The sequence below is a fragment of the Ambystoma mexicanum genome, chromosome 6q (assembly GCF_040938575.1).
Source record: "Ambystoma mexicanum isolate Mex_15411 chromosome 6q, UKY_AmexF1_1, whole genome shotgun sequence".
In the NCBI taxonomy this organism is placed as follows: Eukaryota; Metazoa; Chordata; class Amphibia; order Caudata; family Ambystomatidae; genus Ambystoma; species Ambystoma mexicanum.
Genome location: NC_090937.1, coordinates 1,549,009,160 through 1,549,033,134, shown reverse-complemented (window position 1 = coordinate 1,549,033,134; position 23,975 = coordinate 1,549,009,160). Strand labels below are relative to the sequence as shown.

Below are 23,975 nucleotides of genomic sequence, written 5' to 3'. Positions count from 1 at the left end.
AAGGTTTTGTGTTTCATAATTGGAACCCAGTGAAATCAGTGCACTATTGGGTAATGGCAGGGCATGGTGACGGGGTGGGTAATCAAGTAAGAGACAGGAAATAGCCGGCCAGGTGGGGGTGATCGGATGGTTAGTACTGTCGGACATCTTGTGTCAGCTCAGAGGGTCCATTCTTCTAGCCTTCATTGGAATGGTAGTCTGCAAGTACGCAGCAGAAGCAGAAGAATGCAAAGGAGAGACTCAAAGATGGAGATCCAGGCACCTGCTAAGTGGCTGTCAGATCAGTACAAACGCACATAAATATAGCTATATAGCTTCAAAAGGAGCACACCTGCGCGTCCTCTCGACCCTGACTGGGCCCACCTTTCCCTCACTCTCCTATCTCCCCAACTCGTGACCTTCCCTAAACTCTCTCCATAGTCTTCTAGCTGTGCCATTAGTACTCAATTCTTCTACTCAAAGCCATAACATTGTAGCCTGCAACCTGAGCCCCTTGTTTTACAACGCTATGCAGATAGATTGGCACTATATAAAATGCTTCATTTTTTTTTTACACAGAATTGCTGCTTGAAAATAGAAGACTTGGTGCTATGCTGCGTAAGGGCAGAATACGAGTATTTTCTGCCACTGCCCTACCGTTTGCATTTTGAGAAATATTTATTCTCATTATGATGTAGATCTTATAAAATTGACAAATCTATTTATTTCTCTGTTCCAGAATTTTGTAACATATACCCAACTCGCTGTCTCTTAGCACCAAACCAGCACAATGGGCACAGTCGTTTAGCTGCATTTCTGTCCCAGTGCAAACATTTTGTCATATGGGTTGGGTCCCTTCTAAACATCACAAGATATAACACGTGCTGTTGGGTAAATTAGCGTCATTTATAGCACCTGCACACAGCAGATATAGCCTCGTCCCTGAAACCCAGATGCTGCAGACGCAGTCCTTCAAAAGATCTCTGGCAAGGCTTGGAAAGGTTGAGGCGCTGAAGAAACCTAAATTATCAGCGTGCCTTCCTGCCATGGGATTATTAAAGAATAAAAACCTTATTGTGAGCTGTAAAGGCTGATTTATGGAGCAAACTGATCCGTGAAAGTGAAGGTTCTTTTTCCTCCTATTAAGTTGACGAATGTCCTGTGATCTCCTGGACATAATAAGACAATCAATTAGAGCTGCTTCAGGTGCTGAGAAGTGCTTACCTGGGTGTTTATCTTGGAGAGATTTACTGTCGCGCCCCTTCGCAGCTTGCGCGGCAGTACCAAACTGTCTGAAGGTTGATCTCCTGCCGCAGACTTCAGTCTATGAAAGTCCCCATATGCGTGGTAGTTAGTTTCATTTATATTGCCGGAATGTTGCCTATGATCCTTTCCCTCTCACCTACAATGAGGGCTGCTAGGGCTATGATAATAACTGTGCTGTCTTCAAATATGTGTGCTATGAGGATTCTAGAAAGAATTGATGCATCATAGCTTCTAAATCACCTTCAACTGAACTATAATTGTTGAAAAAAGTCAATCCGGGCGGCACCCAAACCACCAAACCAAGATTTGTATAAATGTAGGCGATGTTTAAAGGGCAGGCCCAGTTAGGAAGCAACAGAGCACTTATCAAGGGGGAAATTATATACATGGAATGCCATAGGCGAGGCTGGCTGCAAGTGGGTTCTGCGAACCAACGCCCAGTGACTCCCGGTGTTGTTTAAGGAGCTCCTTGAACAACAAGTTCTCTGGGTCGTACCTGAACTTCGAGGGCGATGATGCCATACGGATGTAGGTTGAGATGGTGCTCCAGAGTTCCAGCACTTAACTTCCTTAACATGTCGAACAAAGGCTTCCACACATGCCTACAGCCTTTAAGAATGCAACTATCATTCCTATCATGAAACAACCCACAGCGAATCCTCTTATTGTTTCTAATTTCCATCCTATCTCCCTCCTACCTTACTTCTCTAAACTTTTAGAGCATCTTGTATATTCTCAGATTTTACCCTTTGTCACTGATCTATCTCTTCTTCCTCACTTGCAGTCTGGTTTTGCGTCCTCTTCACTCGACTGAGACTGTTCTGATCTGGGTGCTAAACTCTCTTCTCTTGGCTCGCTACTCCAAACAGTCCTCTGTTCTTATTCTTCTTGACTTATCTGCTGCTTTTAACACTGTGGCTCATTCTTTGCTCTTGGAATCTCTCTCTTCCTTTTGGTCTCAGAGGTTCTGTCTTTTCCTGGTTCTCCTCTTATCTGTCTAACAGAACTTTTTCCGTCTCCTGGGCTGACAAAACCTCCTCGCCTTTTCCCCTTGAGCACAGAGATCCCCAAGGATAATTCTTGGGTCCATTTCTATTCTCATTGTACACTTCTCAACTTGCTGCCATAATCTCTTCTTTGGGTCTTTCTCATCACTTTTATGCCGATAATCCACCACACTCTTACAGCTTGTCTTTCCGCTATCAAATCCTGGATGGCCCCTCACCGTCTCACTCTAAATGCAGGGAAGACTGAGGTCTCATTCTTCCCTGCTAACACTCTTCCCCCGCATCCTCCAGCTCCTCTTATATCCTTTCCTCCCTCTGTTCTCTCTAGTTCTGCCACAGCTCGCAATCTTGGCCTCTACCTTGACTTGAATCTCTCTTTTGCTCACCAAATTTCTCTTACCTCAAGTTTCTGTCGTATCCATCTCTATAATATTTGTAAAGTTTGTCCTTTCCTCACTTTTCAAGCTACTAAACTTCTTATCTCTTCCCTAATTTTCTCTCAACTCTTTTACTGCTCTACCACTCTTTTTGGTCTCCAAAGCTCTCGTCTTGCTCCCTTAAAGTCAATCTATAATTCTTCTGTTCGTCTACTTTGTCTTCTTTCTTATCAAGACTCTATTTCCTCTTCCATTGCCTCACTTGGCTGGTTGCCCTTTCACTCCCAACTCAAATTTCATTTCCTTTGCTTAGTCTTTAAATCTCCCTATGGGCTTGTACCTGACTATCTTGCTGTGCTATTACCTTTCTATACTCCCTCGCGTTCTCGCCACTCCTCTTGTCTCTTTAGACTGAACGTTCCACGTCCTCCATGCGCTCAGTCCCGTTTCCGATCTTTACAGCTTCTTGTTCCCTTACTTTGGAATGGTCTTCCACTCCCTGTCCGCTCTATCACTGTTTACCCTCTCTTTCGTCTCTCTCTGAAAACTCATCTTCTTCACTGCCCCTGATTGCTTGCTGGCAGAATTGATTACTGTTTGATATGTTATATCTGTCATTATTTCTGTACCGTGCCCTGTTTTCAAAATGTGCAGCGCTTTGGATTAAGGCGCTATATAAAATACAATAAAATACTCCTCCAAAGGTCCACTATTTGGTCAACAAGCTTTCTCTTAAGTGGTTCAGCGCTTTTCAAACTGCAGCAGGGTAGAGGGGGTAAGAGCTGGCACTGTTCTCTGTTCATTATCCCTGTAACTTGTGGACCCCCTACAAAGATTCTCTCCCTCAACCCTCCTTTTCAACAGATGCATAAAACCTGTGGTGTCCCACCCATGCTCACGCGATGTACAATTCCACAACTAAGTAGATGTCACATAGCTGTGCCACCGTGTCGGTAATCATATAAACTAGGTTGTCATTGTGATGCATAGAGTCGAGGCCATCAAAGCATGGATGGGGCCAAAAGGCTGCAAACGAAATTGGGTTGAGTCTGAACTCCTTGTCGTAGGACCCTATCAGCTTCCCAGGATGCTAGATACCCTCTTTCTGAGCAACATTTGGTCAAACCATCCCCTCCAAGATCAAAGTCAGAATCATGGGAGTCATGTGGAAAGCCGGCCTTGGACTCAGTTCTGAACCTGGAATTGGTGCTACACCATCCCATTTCAGGCTAAAACTCCTCAGGAACTTCTGCCACTTCCATCATCTCATTAAGCCACTCTTTGATTGTCGGCACACTAAATAACTCCAGATTGGACTAGATCTTTGCCATAGACAAAGGACTGTCAAGGCTCAGTGGGTCCAAAGAGGATAAAATGCAGTTTCGAGGATCATTATTGGTTCAGAAAATATGGATAGGTGAGATCCGAACCCAGACAACCAACCTGCCGCCCTGCCCAAGCGGGGACATCATGTAAGACAGCTCCTGTCCACCTCAAAGACAAAATCACCCTAAATCTACACTCCCTCGCACTGCACTCCCATCATGCCAACATCCATTCCATAATTAACACAACAAGCAAATGCCAGGGCACAGAGGTTCTACTGCCACAGAGCTCCGTACAGGGATGATGCAAAACGTGCACTACTGCAACGTCATGCGGTCCAAAGCTAAAATAAAAGCTTGCCTTTTCACTATTTGCCATGGCAACATACCAATTGAAAATAGATCCCAATATGTGTAACACATGGCTTCCTGGCGATGTAGCCCATCTACATCTGGATCCAACTGATGGCCATTGAGCTGTGCGGTAAATGCTGCATAAATAAATAAACAATTAAAACTACAGCATGGCAACTGCATGCATCTGCCTAGGGGAGCACCAGTAGCGGGCACCAGACTGGCGTGGCATACCATGCGTACATCCTTATACTCAGAAACAGACAAATGGCAAAAACCTGGCCAAATACTGCCAGCACCCCAATATAGGTCACCTCGATATGTAAAATATTCAGAAAATCAGCACATATTAACAAAGCGGTCCTATGTGATTTTGTCAAAAAGATTTTATCGAATTCGATTTCATCAAATTATTTTGCCACAAATATATGTGGGGGGAGGCCCCATGCAACTCCCCAGAACCCCCTACATTATTTATTCACCTAAACCCACGGCCCACATACATTTCCTGCAACATTTGTTAAAATAAGTTTGGTGAAATCGAATTTGACGAAATCTGCTGCAAAACCTCCCTAACTCGAACTAAGCGCATGCACAAAATTGACATGACGTAATACCACATTTTATTAGCACTGTATGGGAAAGGGCGGCATTCCACCAGCACGACCTTGACATCGACAGATTGCTAAACGTACGTCCTTGCAGACTCAATTTGAGATTTAACAGGGAAATCATTGCTCACTCTTCTGTCTATGTACCAGGCCATGCTGGTGATCCACACTCTATATGGCAGTGAGCTTTTGGGTTGTTCCAAATAAAAAGTCACAGGTGGCTGAAAATACCCTTCTTACATCTTTCTTTTCCATCACTGAGAGTTCATTAAACCTGTTTTGAAGGAAGGATGTGTGGTTAAAAGATGTAGTTTACGCGCCAAGATGAAGCGACTGTGTCTTTAGCTTATGATCTAGGCCAAGGAGGAATTATCTTGTTTTTGGGATCCACCGGCTGATATCATGAACCTGTAATGGTCAACTCTCATGGCCCATTTCTCTGATTCTCTACCCTGGCTGGATTATATTAGGGATTCACTGGTCAAACTAGGACTGTGTAATTTCTGGGACTCTAAGGACTGTATCCAGCAGGAAAGTCGTAAGGACTTTCTGGGGCTTTTACGGAGCTTCGATGTCTTGAAATCCAGCAGCAACTTTTGAAGATTCTTTCGAATCCACCCATGGGCTAGAGAGCTGAATTTGAGGATCCTGCCTTTGAATTCCAAAATAGGTCATTGGAGGGGAGGAAAAGTTGCTGGCATTTATCTAGGACAGAATTTCATTGGAAAAAATCATTCAATCATTCAATTAGAAAAGATGGATTGAGCTCTGATTACTGAGGGTTAAGAAGTGTGATTCTGGCTTTGTTATGAGGCTTTATTGTGGACTATTAACTAGATCCATTTGCTATTGCAAACTATCAGCCTCATAGATATAAAATGCAAATTGCATGCAGGTCATCACCAATGTTAGCACTTACATACTGTTGGGTCCTCTGCATGCCAACATCCATGAGGTAGAGAGGAGAAGCAAAGAGCGAAGGCGAGGCAAACTTGCTTTTACTCTTTCATTTGTCCCCTCCGTCTCATGAAAAAGTAAACGCCACCTCCATATACGCTTTACTGGCGGCGTTAAACGCCACCTCCGAATAAACTATATTGGCGGCATTTACACATTTCCTATGAAATTCATCTGTTTTTGAGCAGGTGCAAAACCAAGGCGTATCCCATGGAAATCCATTCAGTCACGCTGGCAGGAAAATGTCACGCAGGCGTGAAATCAAACTCACTGTCGAGATGGAGGCAGAACGCGCAAGACCTTATCTCCGCTGCGTTCCACGCCTCGACTTGTCACGACAAGAAAAGGTGCCATAGATGTAAATCAAGGCGTAAAAAATCATTACGCCTTTCTTTAACCAGAAATCCTTTGCATGTAGGTGATTTCAATTTGACTCTCACAGAATTGATTCAAAGGCTTTCTTGTACAGGTTGCTTTGTTTTTAGTTCATCTCTTAGGGGGTGTTTCATTTTCTTAGGGGTTTTGGTAACATGTGATTTTACTATATTCACTATAGTTCATGAGTCTATGCCTTGTAAGGGCTGTACAATAAAGATACATTGAATGATTAAATACATTGAAATTGGCACTTTCTTTATTCTGTTTAGTGTGCACTATAATAAAATCGTGTTCTCTTATAGTGTATCCTATCAGGATCAGTCTGCTGCCAATGGCTTAAACAATAGCTGTTGTTATTGCCCAATTCTATGCTAAAGAGTGCATCAACCTCTAAAGCATGAAGGGCTGTGTAACACCAGCAGGAATTTGAACCTGTCAAGTAAGCAAGCACTCAACTCCCTGAGCTGTTCCTATTTCACAAACACAAGTAAACAAGGAAACAAAAGAATAGGTTTCAGCTCCTTTTCTGCACTTAGGTTAGTTGTGCAGACCACTGCAGTACCCACTGCCTGTATAGATTGTCTCACTGCTGTTTATTAGGAGGACTCTATTTATTAATATAAGGCGCTCTGTTAAATGGAAACTCAGATCTGACAGCGCTCTGTGATGTTGGTGGATTTGTGCCCAAGTGGAACGGTCAGCAGTTGGGTGTGTATTGAAGTTACCAATGTCCATATATAAGACACCCCATGTATGCTTATTGCTAGGCATCAGTAATTGGCATGCCAAAAGCATGCTATCTGATATGAGGCTACAATTTTAGAATGTGCCTTAAAAATAATAATAATTTAGCATTTATATAGCGCTACGAACCCTGAGGCATCTGAGCGCTTCTTATTATTACCCACGGTGTGTGGTGCTCATGTATCGACCTCAGAAGGATGGAAGGCTGAGTTTGGCCCCGCCAGGATTCAAACCTGCGTCGGCACGCTCTGCACAGATGTCAAAGCGGGCCCTCGCTGTGCTATCTGAACGGCTAATGTGCTATCTGACCGGCTAATTTGCTATCTGACCGGCTAGGCAATTTGTTCACTAATGCATCAGAACCATTTTTGGTTGGCAATCCTGCAACAAATCTGCTAGCAGTCTATACATCGCAAGTCATATTCCTGACTATATCAGGGAGGTGGCTTCCAAGGACATCTTGCTGGCATGCCTACAAACAAAGTAAGTCTGAATTATGCATGTGCCTTGTTCTGGAAAAAAGACAAGAAGTCCTTAGAAGGTAAACAAGCAGGGTTCAATATAAATGCCCCCCTTCCCCCGAGACATGCTTACATGTAATAATATAATAATACGTAAGTATATATAGGGAGATATATTTATATATTGCTGAAGCCAATTTGATTACCTTTTATTCAACTGGATTTCCACTAACCCCATGTGACTGACGTAGCTTTTGTATATTACTTTCTGGGGCTATGTTTCACTCACAACAGGTTGCTGTGAGCAGTCTAAGAGGTTGGGAAGTCTTGACACCTTCCTAGGCAGGCAGGCCATGCTTCTCGGGCAAGGGTTTGCAATCTTTGGTTCTCCAGCTGTATTGCTGTGGAACCAAGTGTTTCAGCTGTATTGGTCTGCAACTCCCATCATCTGTAGCCAGCGTATTTAATGAAGAGAGATCATGGGAGCATAGTCCAAAATATCAGGATAGGTACTTTAAAGAAAGCCCTGCCTGCAAAATGGAAAGTCAAACCAGGGGATAAGAATTAGAATATTTCTGATGTAAGGTAGACAAGGGGAAGGAGAGATGTTTTGTAGCCAATAAGAGGAGTTGCCTCCAGAAGTAGGGTTACACCTTCTTGGAATTCCCATCCCGCAAACACTTACATGCCCCCTTTCAACTTCATGCAGAAAAAAGCACTCTGGGAGCATCAGCTTGTAACACTCCTATCACAGCAGTAGGCTTCAAGGCTTGAAACGGACCAATCAGCTGTAGAAAGATGAGCGTCTAAGCAGATGAGACTCCCTCTTAGCTGAATCCTGTTTGGATTCGAGAAGGAGGAGGATTTCACTAGAACTGATGCACAGCTTGCCGTAAGTCTTCAGCCATTGAAATGAAGATACATATTTGTAAGGAGGGGGGCAAACCCTCCCCTGAACCACTTCAGAGGAACATTTTAAGTGACCTGCTGTTAGGAAAGGCCTGCCTATTACTTGTGCACAGGTGCGCAGGACTCTAGCTGCTGGGGCGGGTACCCCTGGAGGGGTCCCCGTCAACCATCCTGGCTGGGAAGGGCAGAAAACGGGGATAACTGTGCAGGGACTCACAGCACTCCAAAGCCCAGCTGTTGAGGAGCCTGCTGGGGAATTGTAGCCAGGTCACAGCTTGCTGAATTGGAAAACCTACAAGGGTCCCTGTGAAGCTTCCTGACTGGGAAGATAAGAAAACAGACACAACTTTCCTCAGAGACCCAGAGAAGGTTCTCACATCATCCCAACACAGACACTAAGGTATTTAACAGCTGTTTTGTCCCACTGGCCCTTTTCTATTCTATGGGTCATAGTGGCAATATAAGATCCCATTTCATATCTTCAAGACATGCTCTTGATATTGAACATTGCTGCAAAGACAATTCCCTGCAAACCACTGTCTTCATACCCAGAGTGCCTTGTTCACCCAAATGTCTGAATAGCCTGTGTATTTTATTACAGGAATTGGTTGTTAGTGTTTTAATAGTGTGCTCGTAATTTTAGTTTAATTAGGACGCTACCTTTAAAGAGGCAAAGGGGGTGTCCCATTCATGCTGTGCCTCATTCACCGATATGACCGAGATCGCTGCCAGTTTATTAGTAGAGCGGGGCGACGTACATTTTTACAAACCACCACTCACCCCTGTACTCCTCCTTCGCAGAGCAGTAGGCATCCCGTCACACACACAGCAACCCTGTTAACATATGTTCAGATGGCCTTCCAAATCTGGGTCCTGCCTAGCGGTGCAGTTCCATAATGAGAGAAGCAAGTAGATGGGGCATCTCCTTCACTATTCTGCCCACCAGGATAGACTTTATGTTCATCGTCTTCACCAACCATTTTCTTGTGGGACCTACAAAGTGATAGCAAAGTGTGGTGGTGGCAAGGCAGTCCATGAGTCAGCCACAGGTGTTGTGGTGCAAGAACAGTGAGCTGGTCACTGGCCGGCCAGGGGTCCTTGCAGCAGATTGTGATGGTCTGCAGTGGCATTTCCCAGGAGGATAGCTCAGGGGCAACGTGCTCGCCTTGGAAGCAAGACGGCACAGAGCACCACAGGTTCAATCCCCGGATCCACGCTTAGAAACCTCTGGGTATTAAGTGCGTAATAAATAACCTATCATATCATATCATGAGCTGGGGCAAGGGTTAGATGAGGTTGCAACAGTCAGCAATGGGTTTTTTGTATCTTCAGTGCTGGTGTGTTGTTTTATTTAGTTTGTATATTTTTGCTGCACCAAATAGTTTATGTAGCTAGATGACCTTATCCCTGATACTTTGTGTTACCAGTGGAATCACCCACATGTACTTTCCACGTGACTATGCTTTTTCTCTGCAACTGGGTGATTTCCACCAGTATGACTCGGAATCGGCCAAATTGACTGGAGATGCAATATCGGACTGTTCCATCCCTGTTGAAAGGGGTTTGTTAGTAGCATCACAAAGGTATCACATACCAGAAAATAGCCATATTCCTTCCAAAGAAAACATCAAAAGGGTAAAAATGTTCTCTACGAATGGGTATTCTTTTTTTAAAGTTATTGAATAAATGGAGACTCAGGAACCTTCCCATTTTTCTTATCACAGTAATCCTAAATGCCCTAGCATGTCTTGCTGTTTCATCTCTGTATCCTTCTTGGGACAGAGAGGGCAACTAATAGCTTTTGGAGAAGAATATTAAATAGGGCAAATTAAATTGGTTGATTAACCTCTTTCACTAATTAATTAACTGGTTCAGTTCATTTTCAGAGATACTGGACCCATAATAGGCTGCTGGAGCTAATCACCAAGTAATGGCCTGTCAGTAATTAATGATCTATGACCAATTAATTAGTGTCTTGGGCCAATTAATGATGTTTGACTAATGAATCAGCTTCTGGAATATGTGTAGGACTGTGAGATAATACATGAGTTAATGGCAGCCATTAAGGAATGTTTCCATTAAAGAGCTGGGGAAACTGATGCTATGTGTTGGGCAACCTTTAAGATAGTCACAATTAATGAGAACCTGTGAACAGTTCTTGAGCATCTGGGACTACAAGGTGAGCTTGTACTGACCAGAAATCCTGTAGGACAATGTCACAAGCCATATCCTATTAATGCCTTCCCAACACCAATAATACACGTTTTCAGGTAAATAGTAGCATTATGAGACCATCTAATAATTGTATGGAGTTTATTCTGGTAGCAGCATCTGAGCTGTGAGCAATTGATGACCGACTGGGACTGCATAATCAGTTTCTCAAGCATTAATGTTCTGTTCTCCATAAAAACATTTCATGGACTATCCATAAACTCCTGCAAATATTATGTGAACGATTGTGAAATACAAATACAAGTCTGAAAGCAAGGAGTGACCTATTAACCCACTGTTGGGACACATTAAGTGGTATCCTATGTTAATTAGCATTAATCAGCATCTGGGACAATAAATGGGATAGGACTAATATAGGAATCAATAATGTAGCTTCTCAGACCACGTATTGAGCTTCTGGAGCGATTATTGACACCTGAGCTCCTGGAGGAACAAATATAGTTCTATCACCAAAAAGGAACTTCTGGGGCAATTTACACATTTCTGTAGCTGATTGTTAAGCGAATTCATGACCAACTGTGGACAGTGGTACGTTTTTGAAATCAATTATTGAATGTTTGGGAAATGTACCAAACACAATAGCTCATCTACAAAAGAACAACTCCAGGGGAATTAGCATTCCGGTCAGCCCTGGTTACAACCTGAAAGAACTCAAAAAAGGACTGGGTACTATAGTTCACTGGATTACAGGAGGCCACATGAGAAGCAATATTAATGGGAAAATAATTCAATTTACCCTTGTTAATACAAAAATACAAAAATATTTTATTTGGATACAGTTATATGAAAACAACAAGTCAAAAACAAGTAAATAAACTCCCTTTTGGTACTCTGCATTTTTGTGACATATAGCCACAAACTCAGTGTCAAGGCAAACAAACCTACAGAAATATACAATTTACACTTCACAATACTCAAACAACAGCTTGATTGTCAAAAACCTGAAACAATTACACAAATACAAAAGTGCTCAAATGTATGAAGCACACTAAATGTGGCTCCTAATAACCCAACATGTTTCGTTCCTATACTCCAAATTATATGTGCAAATGTAGGAAATTCTTCAGGGGGTTTCAAATCGAGTTCTGTGTTGTCACCAATATCTAAAATTGATGTGTCTCGCTCTTTATTCATTCATGATGTTCTGAAACATGAACATAAACAAGAGCAACTCTGTAGTAGTTGTTCTTAATTGATTGTTAAATAATCGAAAAGTGAGTTGCACTTAGCAACTTAACTTAATTGTGAAATAGTATTCTACAAAACTCACTCACTTACCCATTGTATTTACTTGCAATAGGAGTAAATTTGAGTGTATAAATCAACCTCAAGGCTTCCTTCCTAGGAAGACATAAAAATGTGGACCAGAAGTCAGTGACCCAATGTCACTATTGCTTTATCAATATTTAAAAACTCACATCACCAATTACTTACTTAGTAGCAGAGTCTGGTGTATGTCTATCATTGGAAATGGTAAGTACTCAAGGGGTGGCGTCTTATAGGTGTGTTCATTAATTTCGAATCATAGACACGGCAGACAATCTGCAACATAATTTAGAATTGTAGTGCTCATCAGGAATTATATAACAGAAAAAAATAACTGTATAATTTACTAATCCCGCAATTACTACTAGCATAGTAACGGCTCGCAATAAGAGCATGATATAGAGCAAAAGATGAACACATGGATGATCTATAAGGGAGTTTACTTTAATTCTGTTGTACAATTGCTCTTCATCCCGCATAGTCAAATCGGGCGGCACCACCACCGAGCTTGTGCTTTTGTAGGAGAATATGTTGTTAGCTTCAGAACTGCACTTTGGGCGGAGGTGAAGACACCAGCAAGAAGCAGAAAACAGAAAACAGACAGAGTACATTGGTACAGGGGCAATGCGGGTACAGTTAATTTGTGTGCTTGTACACTGCCAAGACTCGGTCAGTGTAAAGTCTGTATACAGTAACTATTGTTGGTACTTACACCATCCACATGCAAACAATTCAACCCTCGGCACCTCGCTCAGCTCTGTTTCCTGATGCTACGGTTCTCATGAGACACCTCTTTTCATGTAGAAGCATTCATTAATTAACTAGAGCATGTCTGCATAGATTCAAGTGTCACATCTGGTGGCCATTTTTAGAAGGAAACCGTGCGCTGTTATGAAGCAGTATATATGTATTATTGGGCTCATTTAGATCTGATAATCAATCTAGTTTGTTATTACTATTATCATATGGACCGTTAATAATGCAATTGGTACACATTATATACGACTCTTTTTTTAATTTTAAAAATCTTTATTGAATTTTAAGCATGAAATAACAATACATAGTGATGAATCAATTACAAACACATATGAAGAAACAACTGTATAATCTGTTGAACATAAGCAATTTGAGTGTGCTGATGAAACGTACTGTTTCTTAACTTCAAAGAAAAATGAAACTATTTTGCTGTTCACATATCGCAGTCTTCTGCTCTGACTAGGTTAATATAAGCTGTGCCAATCGATGTTCTTGTTCATCCCAATAATGTGACTGTTAGTTAGGAAAATCATGCACTTTTCTCCTTTAGTCAATAAGAGTTTATCACGTTGATTATTATGACTCTGATTTAGTTTAATGAGTGCAGAACACTTAAAATCATCGCAAGTGTGTCCAGCCATCAGAAAAGGACCTACCATGGGGGCTGTTAATATCCTGATCCTAATAAAACGTTTGTGTTCCCTGATGCAGATTTTAAATAACCATTCTGTTTTGCCAATGTAGATCTTTCTACATGGACACCAGATCACATGAAGGAACCGTGGGGTGTTGCAATTAATAAAATTACGTTGTTGCCATGGGGTATCTAACCAATTGTTCTTTCTGTGAACATCTACACCTCCCGCAGGCACTATGGCCCTCTATTCTATTCAAACCATATGTCTCTATTAGGGTCAACTGTCTAAAATTGTGTTTGTATAGGTTGTTCCTGGTTATTAACTCTTTCAGATTTTTGCTCCTTTTACATGCACGTCTCATAGCTTCAATATGCTGAGTTCCCTTCGATATGATATGCCAATTTTTATTAACTATTCTTTTGATCGGGTTAGACATTGCATTAAATGTGCTAACAAACATAATTTGCTCGTTCAAACATGATTTGCTCGTTCTTCTCATCTTTCTGTAGATATTCCAATAATGCTTCACGATTATTATTCTAAGCTTTTTTGAAAGCTCTTTTTATGATCCTATTGGGATAGCCTCATTCCTTCAAATGGATACTCAGTACTTTATCTTCCTTTTCAAACGCTGACCTGTTAGTGCTGTTACGTTTGACCCATACAAATTGTCCAACAGGTAAATTCTCACGGATGTGTGTTGGATGGAAGCTATCATAGACCAGGAGTGAGTTTTTATCCGTGGTTTTGTGGAATGATTTTACTTTTAGTACCCTTTCGTCAATGTCCACGTAAATTGTCATATCTAAAAGGTTAAGCATGTCCTTACTGCTATTCATAGTGAATTATAGATAAGGATTCTGTTTATTCAGCCACTCAAAAAAAGGCTTCAATACTTGTTACATCACCATGCCAGATGACTAACACGTCATCGATATATCTCTTCCACAATGTGATTTGATCCTTAAAGGGATTGTCATTAAAAAGTATCTTACTTCGTTCAAGACACTCAACATACAAATGTCCTAATGTGGGTACGGCTGCAGACCGCATTGCAGTGCCATGGATCTATTGGTGAAATCTGTTGTTAAACTGAAAATAGTTTTCAGTTAATGCCATGTCAGTGCACCAATTAAAAAAATAATTAGGAGCGATACCACCTTGTCTTTTGGAAAGCAATAGTTCTTCTACCATGTTAAGTGTTGCTTCCTGTGGTATTTCTTATTTTATGTTTTTACATATTTTTGTATTTTTTTAATTTTGTTATTTAGCTGGCCTGCTTGTATTTATAAGGAAATTATGTCTAAACTCAACAGGATCTCAGTTTGATTATCGAAGGGATGACCTTCGATTAGGTTGATAATACTTGTGGTGTCCTGCATATAGGACGGCATCTCTGTTACAAAACCCTTAAGAAATAAATCTGCAAACGGAGCCAATCATTTAAGTATAGAGGCTGGTCCTGACACTATTGGCCTTCCCAAACACAATAGCACCAGTGTGTAGGGAAGTGTTGATTTATGACCTGCAAAGTCATTGATGAGAGCATATCCTAGCAAGTTGTGTGATGGGAAGACAGTTTGAGCCCCATCCCATCTGATATGCTGGTGTGTTCTAGACCATGTGGCCAAAGAACATAGACCAATCCTCATCTCACCCTCCCTCCTACAGTTGCCATGAATCTGACCACCTGGGCCTTGGACACGAACCCCTCCTTGGACATTTGGGAATCATTGGGTGACTTCCGGGCACATGGAAGTCATCAAAGAGTTAGTCCTCCTAGTAGAGATGTATTTGATAATGGTAGCTCCACTCCTAGAGGAAGTGGGTGTATTTTATGCAAACTTCCATTCTATCTTCAAAGTATTCAGCAAAACTAGAAAGCGGCTTAATAGGGAACGTGTTTTTCAAGCAGCACAGTTTCAATTAAAACAGGCAGAGGATTAAAACCTACTCTTGTCTGTTTTACCACGATCAGTAGTTTAGGATTACTTTTTCAATAGTCATATATCCCTCAGATTGAATCTCTGATGTTAACCTACTTATCCTTTGTACCATTCTTGATGTTTTCTAATCTTATTTGGGTCTATTCGGGGTAGCAGTAAAACATGGCTTTACAATTTACGGCTCTCCACATGTTTGAACTGATGGGAGTTGCAGTCCAAAGCATCAGGAGAGCCAAAGGTTGCAGACCCTTGTACTAAAACCATTGCTTTCAGTCAGGGTTGCTAAATTATTGATTTCATGCCAAAGGAAGTTTACAGACTGTAGTGGTTCACTTGCTAGCCAATCAGAGGACAGTCCTGTCTTTGGGTCGTTTTATTGGTATTTGGTCCAATCAACCATATTTCTGGCCTTCTGGACATTCCCCCTCCCCTGATCCCATTACCTCCCAGTTAGGTTTGTGCTTTGTAAAACCGATGCTAACATACAGACATACCTATAAGATGTAGTCGTCGATTCAGGATAAGGTAGGATCCATTCCTTGGCTCTAGACACTGTAATGTATGTCTTCATGGACTGAGGCGATGATACTTGGCACAAGCTAATATTTTAGGGGCTTGAAGACACGAGACTGGAGTCAGGGTACGTAGTTGCCTGTTGCATCGGGATGGCGTAATGGAAATGGTTGGTAAATGAAAGCAGCAGTGTATTGGGCATTCCACCCGGAGCTCACATTAGGGATTGGGGCAGCATTAATGATGGTCTGTCACGCATGGGTTTTTCGACTTTGGGCTAAAACCTGGGATGCAGAAGGCTCATCTTTTCCTTTTTCCTGCAGACCAGCGACATCACTCGCAATGGTCAGTATCATTGATCAGCTGGGTTATGACAGTGTGACATTCTTCCCTGCACAGAGCAGAAATGCACCCCCTGATATCATGAAGCCTGGGAGGAGATAGGATGACTGATGGTTTAGGTGACCTATAGAGTTGTCTTTTTGACAGTTGTTACTGACAATCTTCGCTTCTCTGAGAAGAGAGAAGGATGATGTGAGAGAAGGTGTTTGTTAAGATGGATCCACATTGTTGTCCCTCGCCTAGGAGTTATATTTCCCAAACTCTAAGGCTCCCACAATTCTTAGCTATGGGAGGCTGTGTCCTGTACATACAACTCTTTTATCTAAAGGAAAGTGTGTATGGCTCACAGGACATTAGAATCCCTTTTTCATGATGTGAAATATGCTATTAATACACTGGACATAACGAGCTCTGGACAAAGTTGGTCTGTGAGCTTGACTGAGTTCTACTAATGGCCATCGCCGGGGTAATCCTATTAAAGAAGAGATGGGGAAGTGGTAATACTTTAGGTTTCTCGGAGTTGGCACTATCGGGTGGTTTTAACAGACCCTCGCAGTGTTCAGAGGCAGTCGAATCCTTAGTCAGTGTACGCTTACATGCCCACTTGCTGCCTTAAGAGTACATAGAGCTTGCATATTTGCAGATGTCAGATGAGGTGGCTGTTTTTAGCATTGGTTTTGCCCCCATTTTTATCCCAGCTGTGAAAAGAACGCACAGCATTGTGGAGACAAAATGACCTGTTCCAATGGATTCCTGTGGTTCTATGTCATTTCTTCGACAGCTATTTTTTCAATGGTGTTTTTTTACAAAGATTTTTCACTGGAAAATCCAACATTTTTATTTTTTTATTTTTGGGGGGGTTTCCACCCAATGCCACCACCCCTATCATTTTTGTTACTATTTCCGAACACCGGGCCACCACCTTGGAGGGGGCCCTACAAGACTGCCTGATCTGAAGAAGATTCCATTGTTCTCCAGTCTTAAATAGCACACTTGAGGATATTTTATGGGGTGCTGCTGAGGCTCTTTAATCTCATTGCCTTTATGTTTTCACAAGTACATTCTGCCTTGATCAATTCATCATGTATTGCTCTCTGTGTTCACTGTGTTATATATAGTTTGTGTGTTCCTTACGGCACAACTATGTGGGAATTATGTTGATCATGTGCAATAGGCAATGGTGACATTCATATTGATAAATTGAGTGCCACAGTGGTTCAGAGGTTAGCTCAGTGTGTGAAGCACCCATTGCAGAGATATGTGTTCATATGCACAATTAGAATATCACATTCCAGCAAGGCTGGCTGAGCTTTTCCTATGTCTGAAGTTTATAAACCTGCCAGCATATGTACTTGATATTACAGAACAACATCTGCTATTATCAGCAATGCATCTGCACCAGATAGGGTTGCTATAAAAACTAACATATCATCCGAATGGTGAAGGTCTAGAAATTTGTTTGTTCAGATGGGGTATTGTAAAACCTAGGCAATCGCCTCCAACGATGGCATAAACTGTTAGTCCAAGAGGTGAAGTATCCAAATTCAAGACCATGGAACAAAAGCATTCATGCTTGTATCCTGGATTTGCCAGAATACTATATATCACATATCAATTAATACAACTGGACAATTTACAACATGATATTGTCATTTAGGTGCTCATAGAAAGCTGTAACCTAGTGAGAGACATTACCACACCCTCAATTCATATAAATGCACATACATCTTCAGGCCACTTTCACATTTTCTTTCACAGTAATTAATATAGATCCTCATTGATCATCTACTTCAGAGATAATATTGCCCGTACTCCAGCTGAACTATTAATCCTGAATTCATAGTAATAAACATTAACTGTAATGAGAGTGACAACAACTCACATTCATTTAACTGGACCTGAATCCGCATTCATTTTCATTGAGCAGAATCCTTAAACAGAAGCTGACTAGTATACTCTAGTTTCGGCAAAGAGACAAAAATGATAGCACAGTCCTGACTTCCGCAGGACATAGACAATACTTAAATATCTAAAAAATAACACCTCCTTAAGCCCTTGCAGATAGAGACATTCTATAATATTTCCTTCACATGTATTCTGGTTATCTGCAAATGTTTACAGCACAAATCCCCAAACATTAAAGAGCTTGTGTATCAAGTTTATCAGGTGCTGAATATCATATTATCATGCCTTAGAGAGGAAAACAGTGCAAGTAGATCACGTCAATTACAAGGTAATATGTGCAAGCAGATTTTTGATAGACAATGCGAGAGGCAGAAATGAGTGAGGGCAGAACACCAGTGTGGTAGAAAGGGCAGTTGGAGAGTGAGGAATGGATAGATTGTGAAAAGGAGGGATACAGTTATTCATTTATTTAATTTTTATTATTCGTTGGGTGGAAATCCAGGTTTAGAAACCAAGAGAGTTGAGTACATATAATGTGACTCGCAGGCCTTTTACAATGTGGAGACAATGCAACACATGCCGTAGAATGGATGGGGAAGTGGATTTCATGTGGTTGCAGAGGTGATGCTAGGTGTGGACAGTCTTCCATCTTGAATATTGATGGGAGCTACAATAGTTGTACTAGCATCATAGAAGTCTTAACATATCAAAATGTCCTGAGGGCCTGCAAAGTACAACCATCTAAGTATCTTTATCAGTTCAGAGGCAAGTTAGAAAGGAACCAAGTAGAAGGAAGTTATAAAGGAACAAAGTGTGGAGAGGCAAAGCTTTCTTACTGGCCATGACTGCAGTTATATGTTTGTGTGTGACTTGACTCAAAGCCAGTTCTTGAACAAGCGTTCATAAGAGTTCTGATGAGCCCTCCATTTTCCCGTTGGTGGACATATTTATGTATTTATGTAGCAAACATGTGGATCTTTGCCAAGAGTCTTTAGCGACACGAAGATGAGCGTCTAGTCACATCATTGTGGCATACCAGTCACCCAATATATGCAACTGCAATGTATTCAGAAAAGTAGGTTCAGGCACACTAGCAACTTACTCCCTATAGCAGGTGGCGTCCATGATACCACAGCAGAGGAAATCCTCGAAGAGAGCGACAAAAAGCCAGACAAATCTGGCTTCACTCTGACTTGAACTTTCAATTACCCCCCTGCCCCTCGCAGCCTCAGAATACATCCGCCATCATCCTGATACTGGAACCTCTGGATCTGCAAAGTCTGAGGCTGGGTGCTACACTGTGGGTTCTCACCACAGAGGATCAAAAGTTACCCATAGGCTCTGCAATCCCCACATACTTCATAGACTACACTTGTGACACCTGGGCCTGGCCATCGCACAAGTTCCCCCTACCTCCTCCCTCATGCCACCACTGACAGGGCCATTCGCCAGTCTCATGACCATGTTACACACCATTGACCCTGGTGAGCAGAAGATGGCACGGAATGATAAGGGCTTTATTGCCACTCTGTCCCATTTTCACCGGGTGTCCGATGGCAGCCAACACATCATGGAAGATCTTGTTGAAGAGGCACATAGGGCCTCATTACGACCCAGGCGGTAAGTTACCGCCTGGGTCGTACCCTTACCACCATGGTGTAAACTACGTTTACACTATGGTGGATGGCGGATTTACCGCCCCATTCCAAGGTGAGTGGGGCGGTAAATCCCCATTTCCCATTTTACCCTTCCCCATTCCCATTTTTGCCCCATAGGGCATAATGGGAGTGGGGAAGGCGCTAATTACGCCACCGAAAATTACGGTGGCGTAATTAGCACCATGGTCCCTTAGCGCCATAGATTTTAACGCCTGCAAAAAGCAGGCGTTAAACTCACCATGGCGCAAAGGGACCTTGGAATCAGGTGTTAAGGGTCGGCGCCGTTTACGGCGCCGTTAACCCCTTAACGCCTGATTCGTAATGAGGCCCATAATGTACAAAAGGAGATGGCAAAAGCAAAAAAGCTTGTTCTTGCTACCTTGGCCAAGAGGGTACCTGCCCGCCTGAGCATGTGGCAGCCTGAGCCAATGTGCATCTCATGTCCATAATCAGACTGATGCAGCTGCTGCCAAGCCTGAGACAGCTGCCACCTGAACAGACACTAACTGGACCTGAAAGCATGCCTACGGTCCCGCCACAATCTGGCAGTATGCATCAATGTCTACAGAACGTGCCTCTCGTTGAGCTGACAGATGATTGGTGCCAATACAGCCTTAAACCAACTTGGCAGATGTCATTGAATGGTAATAGTCTAACCCCCTGCCTCCCCTCCTACCATGGAAGACAAAGCAGTGTCCCCTAAGGGGGTGGTGAGTCTACAGACACCGCTCCCTCAAAGCAGTCCAATTGCTGTATGTTTGTGTGTGTTTTTTCTGTGTGTAACTGTGCGTGTGAGTATGTGTAGTGGCAATGCTCATGTTTGTGAAAGCCCATGAAATATGAACCTCATGAAAATTCACAAATATTTGCTAAAGCATTTGATACACCTGTCAGCATGCTAAACCCAGATATGAGTCATCTAGATTTAAGTGACTAGGAAAATGCACCGATTGCTAACCCAAAGGCAAGCAACGGTGATGGAAAAGGTATGTACAGCCAAGAGAAAAAGGGATTTCAATAGTTTGTAACTTTAAGAAAGTTGTTCTCACTTGCACAGCGTATTGTACGCTGTGTTTTCCGCCTTATTCATGTGTAAACCCACATTGTAGGCGTGTGCTGTCTTTTTGAGTACAACTGCTTTCAAGAGTGTGACCTGACAAGTATATAAAGGTTGCACCTGTGCGGGACATGTATTTTTGGCTACAATATGCCATATCAAGTCATGACCTGATGTAGGTCTAATATAAGTCTATGTGAATGTACAACTTTGTTAGTGAACAGACCCCTATGTGGTCACTATGTGCTTAATACAAGCTCTTTACTTTTTAATAGAGAATATACTTTAAATGAATCATCCACTAAACTGCCATTTATTTATACAACTCGTACAGTAGTTACATCATGAACTTCGTTGCTAAGTACAAACAACTGTGCCTTTTACAAAATACTTTAGTCAAGTGTAGTATACCTCTGAATATATTGTGCTCGCTCATAGTTTCCATTCAAAAATACACGTTAAAAGTGAATATATATGACTAATTAATTAAAAAACTACAGTACAAAACATTAATATTGATCAAAAACACAAAAACAACTGCATAATTCTCTCATATTTTACAGAATATTACCATACATCCCTGAATATGTTGTAGTATGCAACAAACACATTACACATAATAAAGTTCCTATTGTGTTCTAATATACTGCCATATTGATTCTTTTTGCAAGTATGACCGCACAAGAATACCTGTTGTCTCTTATAAATGTAAAAACTACCATTTTCTTTTTCAGGTGCCGACGGAAGAAAGACGTCTGGTCGATTCCACACATATGAAATCCGCTGAAACCTCACATTCTCGACCCATAAATCATTGTCAGTGGTCGATCCTGTTGTGGAGCTCTATCCTTCTGCTTGTCATGTGAACTGGAACCACAATAAAAAAGCATTGTTTGGGGTATTTTCCTATAAAAAGAAAAGAAAGACTTTTTGGGACCTATAGTGGTGGAAGAAAATGACGTTCTTGTCCACTTTTTAGGCTGTCTGAAAAAAAGCTTGTTCATGATAACCTTTCAAATCCTTACCCTTTATTTTCTTGTCTTTAGTGATATCACATTATGGCCGAATGTAACAGGACCTTTTTTTCAACCGTGGTTACTCCAGTGCAACACTGTCAGAACCAAGACTCAGTGTCCGCAATGTTGGTATGGCACAGCCAGTGTGAGACTACCTGGACGATCCATTGGAATCTGACAACTTGAAAAACTGTCACCGAGAGAAAATGAGATGTGCCCCACACCTCTGATTGGACATTTGTGTGTAGTCTGTATACCGCTTGACGTTTTTTGTGGTAGGATGGGTGAAGAAGATTCTGTTACCCCCACTTCTGTCAGTCTTACTACACGAAGTAATGCAGGAGGTGGCAGTGAGAAAGGGACAAGGGGTTTTCTGCAATTATTAGGTTCAAGATGAATGTTTATAATATTGCCAACCTTATTTTATTTTTTTCTACATTTCTGAAAATGTTTAATGTATATGATATACTGTTACTCCATCCTTAGGGGGCATTTGCTTCGCTTAACTCATACTCAGACTATAGGTATCGAAGGCGTGCCTCATTTAGGTCAGATACAGGTTTGGTTCTCTATCAAGAATAGGAAAAATGAAGTGTTTAGCTCTTTTTCATGCCTAGTATAAGTAACTTCTAATTCTCCTAATATTACCCATTAAACCTTTGGGTAACTGGACTCCTGCTTGCAGAGGGGGGCTCTAAAGAATGCCATCAGATTAAAGAAATACATCCATTGACTGTGTCATGGATCTTTTCATTCTATATCAGTTATTATAGAGTATGCCACTCACATGACCATTAAAATCCTCACAATGGCTGAATATGTTTACTGCATGAAGGATCGGTTTGGAGGGGGAGTTAGCGTGAGAGCACCCTTTTAGAAAACAGCGATACACTGTGTTCTGAGCTGGTGATCTCACAGTACTTCCTGCACACATAATCTAACAGTGTTTTTCAGCATGATGGAGTTGAAGCAGTGTTATACTGACCTCCTAGATCCACGTTAAAAGTAGGTACTGGTGATTACAATTATGTCTTGTTGGGACCAACCCAAGAGATTGAGTTTAATTTCTATTTGATATAAAAAATAAAAATAAAGGAAATTGCTACAGGTTGGACCTTATTTAACATTGCAGCATTTCCATAAATGTGACCACCGAAACTCCAAAAATTCAAATGATTGATCGATTTTAGACTACACTGCAGATACTCCTTTTAAATCATATTTTAAAGAGCACTTCTGTATTACTGAGGACGCCTCACGGAGCTGGACCAACTAAAAGGTCTTATCAATGTTTGCATTAAGAGTTTTGGAAACCCTGTGAAGCGCTTCTATTCCCGTTCATTTTATCTTGTTCAGAATCGAGACCAAAAACAAAGAGAACCTGTTTCCTAAAGCCAACTACTTTATGAAAAGTCTTTAATATTACAATGCAGCACAATTTGATATCGATAGGTGTTTTTACAATCTTCACATTATATGAAACTGATTGTCAGCATATGATCTAGTGCTTTTTACAAGAAGGAAATGTAATGTTATGTTATTGGTTCCCAGGCAGGATAATGAGTTGATTTATAAAAAGGATTCCTGGGACGCAAACGTATTGAATAAATTCTTAGCCTGTCAAATAAAATCAAGCAATACCATTGATTAACTTTAGGAAGCTTTGTTTTGGTTTACAAACCCTAATTTTTCAGCAAAAGACCTGCCATGTTACCCGCACAAGCTCCTGTATTAATACGAAATTTCTTTGTACATTTAGAGTCAGGTGAAAAGGCCAGCAGCACATTTTAATTCATGTTTGTAAATGTTACAGTCACATGGGCAGATGGGCATTTTATACTCCATTTTGTTTTTACCAGCTTTTGACATGATTTAGTCCGTGAATTTTGTGACTGGATAAATATTTGACTTCTGCAAGATTTTCTTTAATAAAGTCATCTAGATAATCAATTCTCCTAATCCATTGAGCTATCGGAGTTGAGAAAATTATGTGAATCAGTACTCGCATCAAAGATGCTCAGCCATCCATAATGTTTGTTTTCTCTGTTAAAAATGGATTTGCAAGCACCACATGAATTTGCAAACCTGTAAGCAGCAGCCATGCTCATGCAGGAAACCTGTATCTACGTTGACGACTCTTCTAATGCGATTTGGGCAATAAAGGATTGCCAGTGTTGTCTAATGTTCCTCTAATGTGTATGTGTGGTGTGTCTGTCTGTCTGAGTACTGCAAACTATAGAAAGACCCAGCAGCCCACCTACCACTCATAGTTTGCAGA

General features: G+C 41.5%; 1 protein-coding gene across 1 annotated transcript in view; it reads left to right on the top strand.

Annotated features, from left to right (window-relative positions):
- The window catches only part of GFRA4 (GDNF family receptor alpha 4), a 929,345-nt gene extending 905,698 nt beyond the window's left edge, over nucleotides 1-23,647 (top strand). The window contains exon 8 of the mRNA XM_069632254.1: nucleotides 21,416-23,647. Coding sequence (XP_069488355.1) covers nucleotides 21,416-21,547 — 132 coding nt within the window. The 3' untranslated portion in view covers nucleotides 21,548-23,647. The remainder of the gene's footprint in view (nucleotides 1-21,415) is intronic.
- The last annotated feature ends 328 nt before the right edge of the window (nucleotides 23,648-23,975 follow it).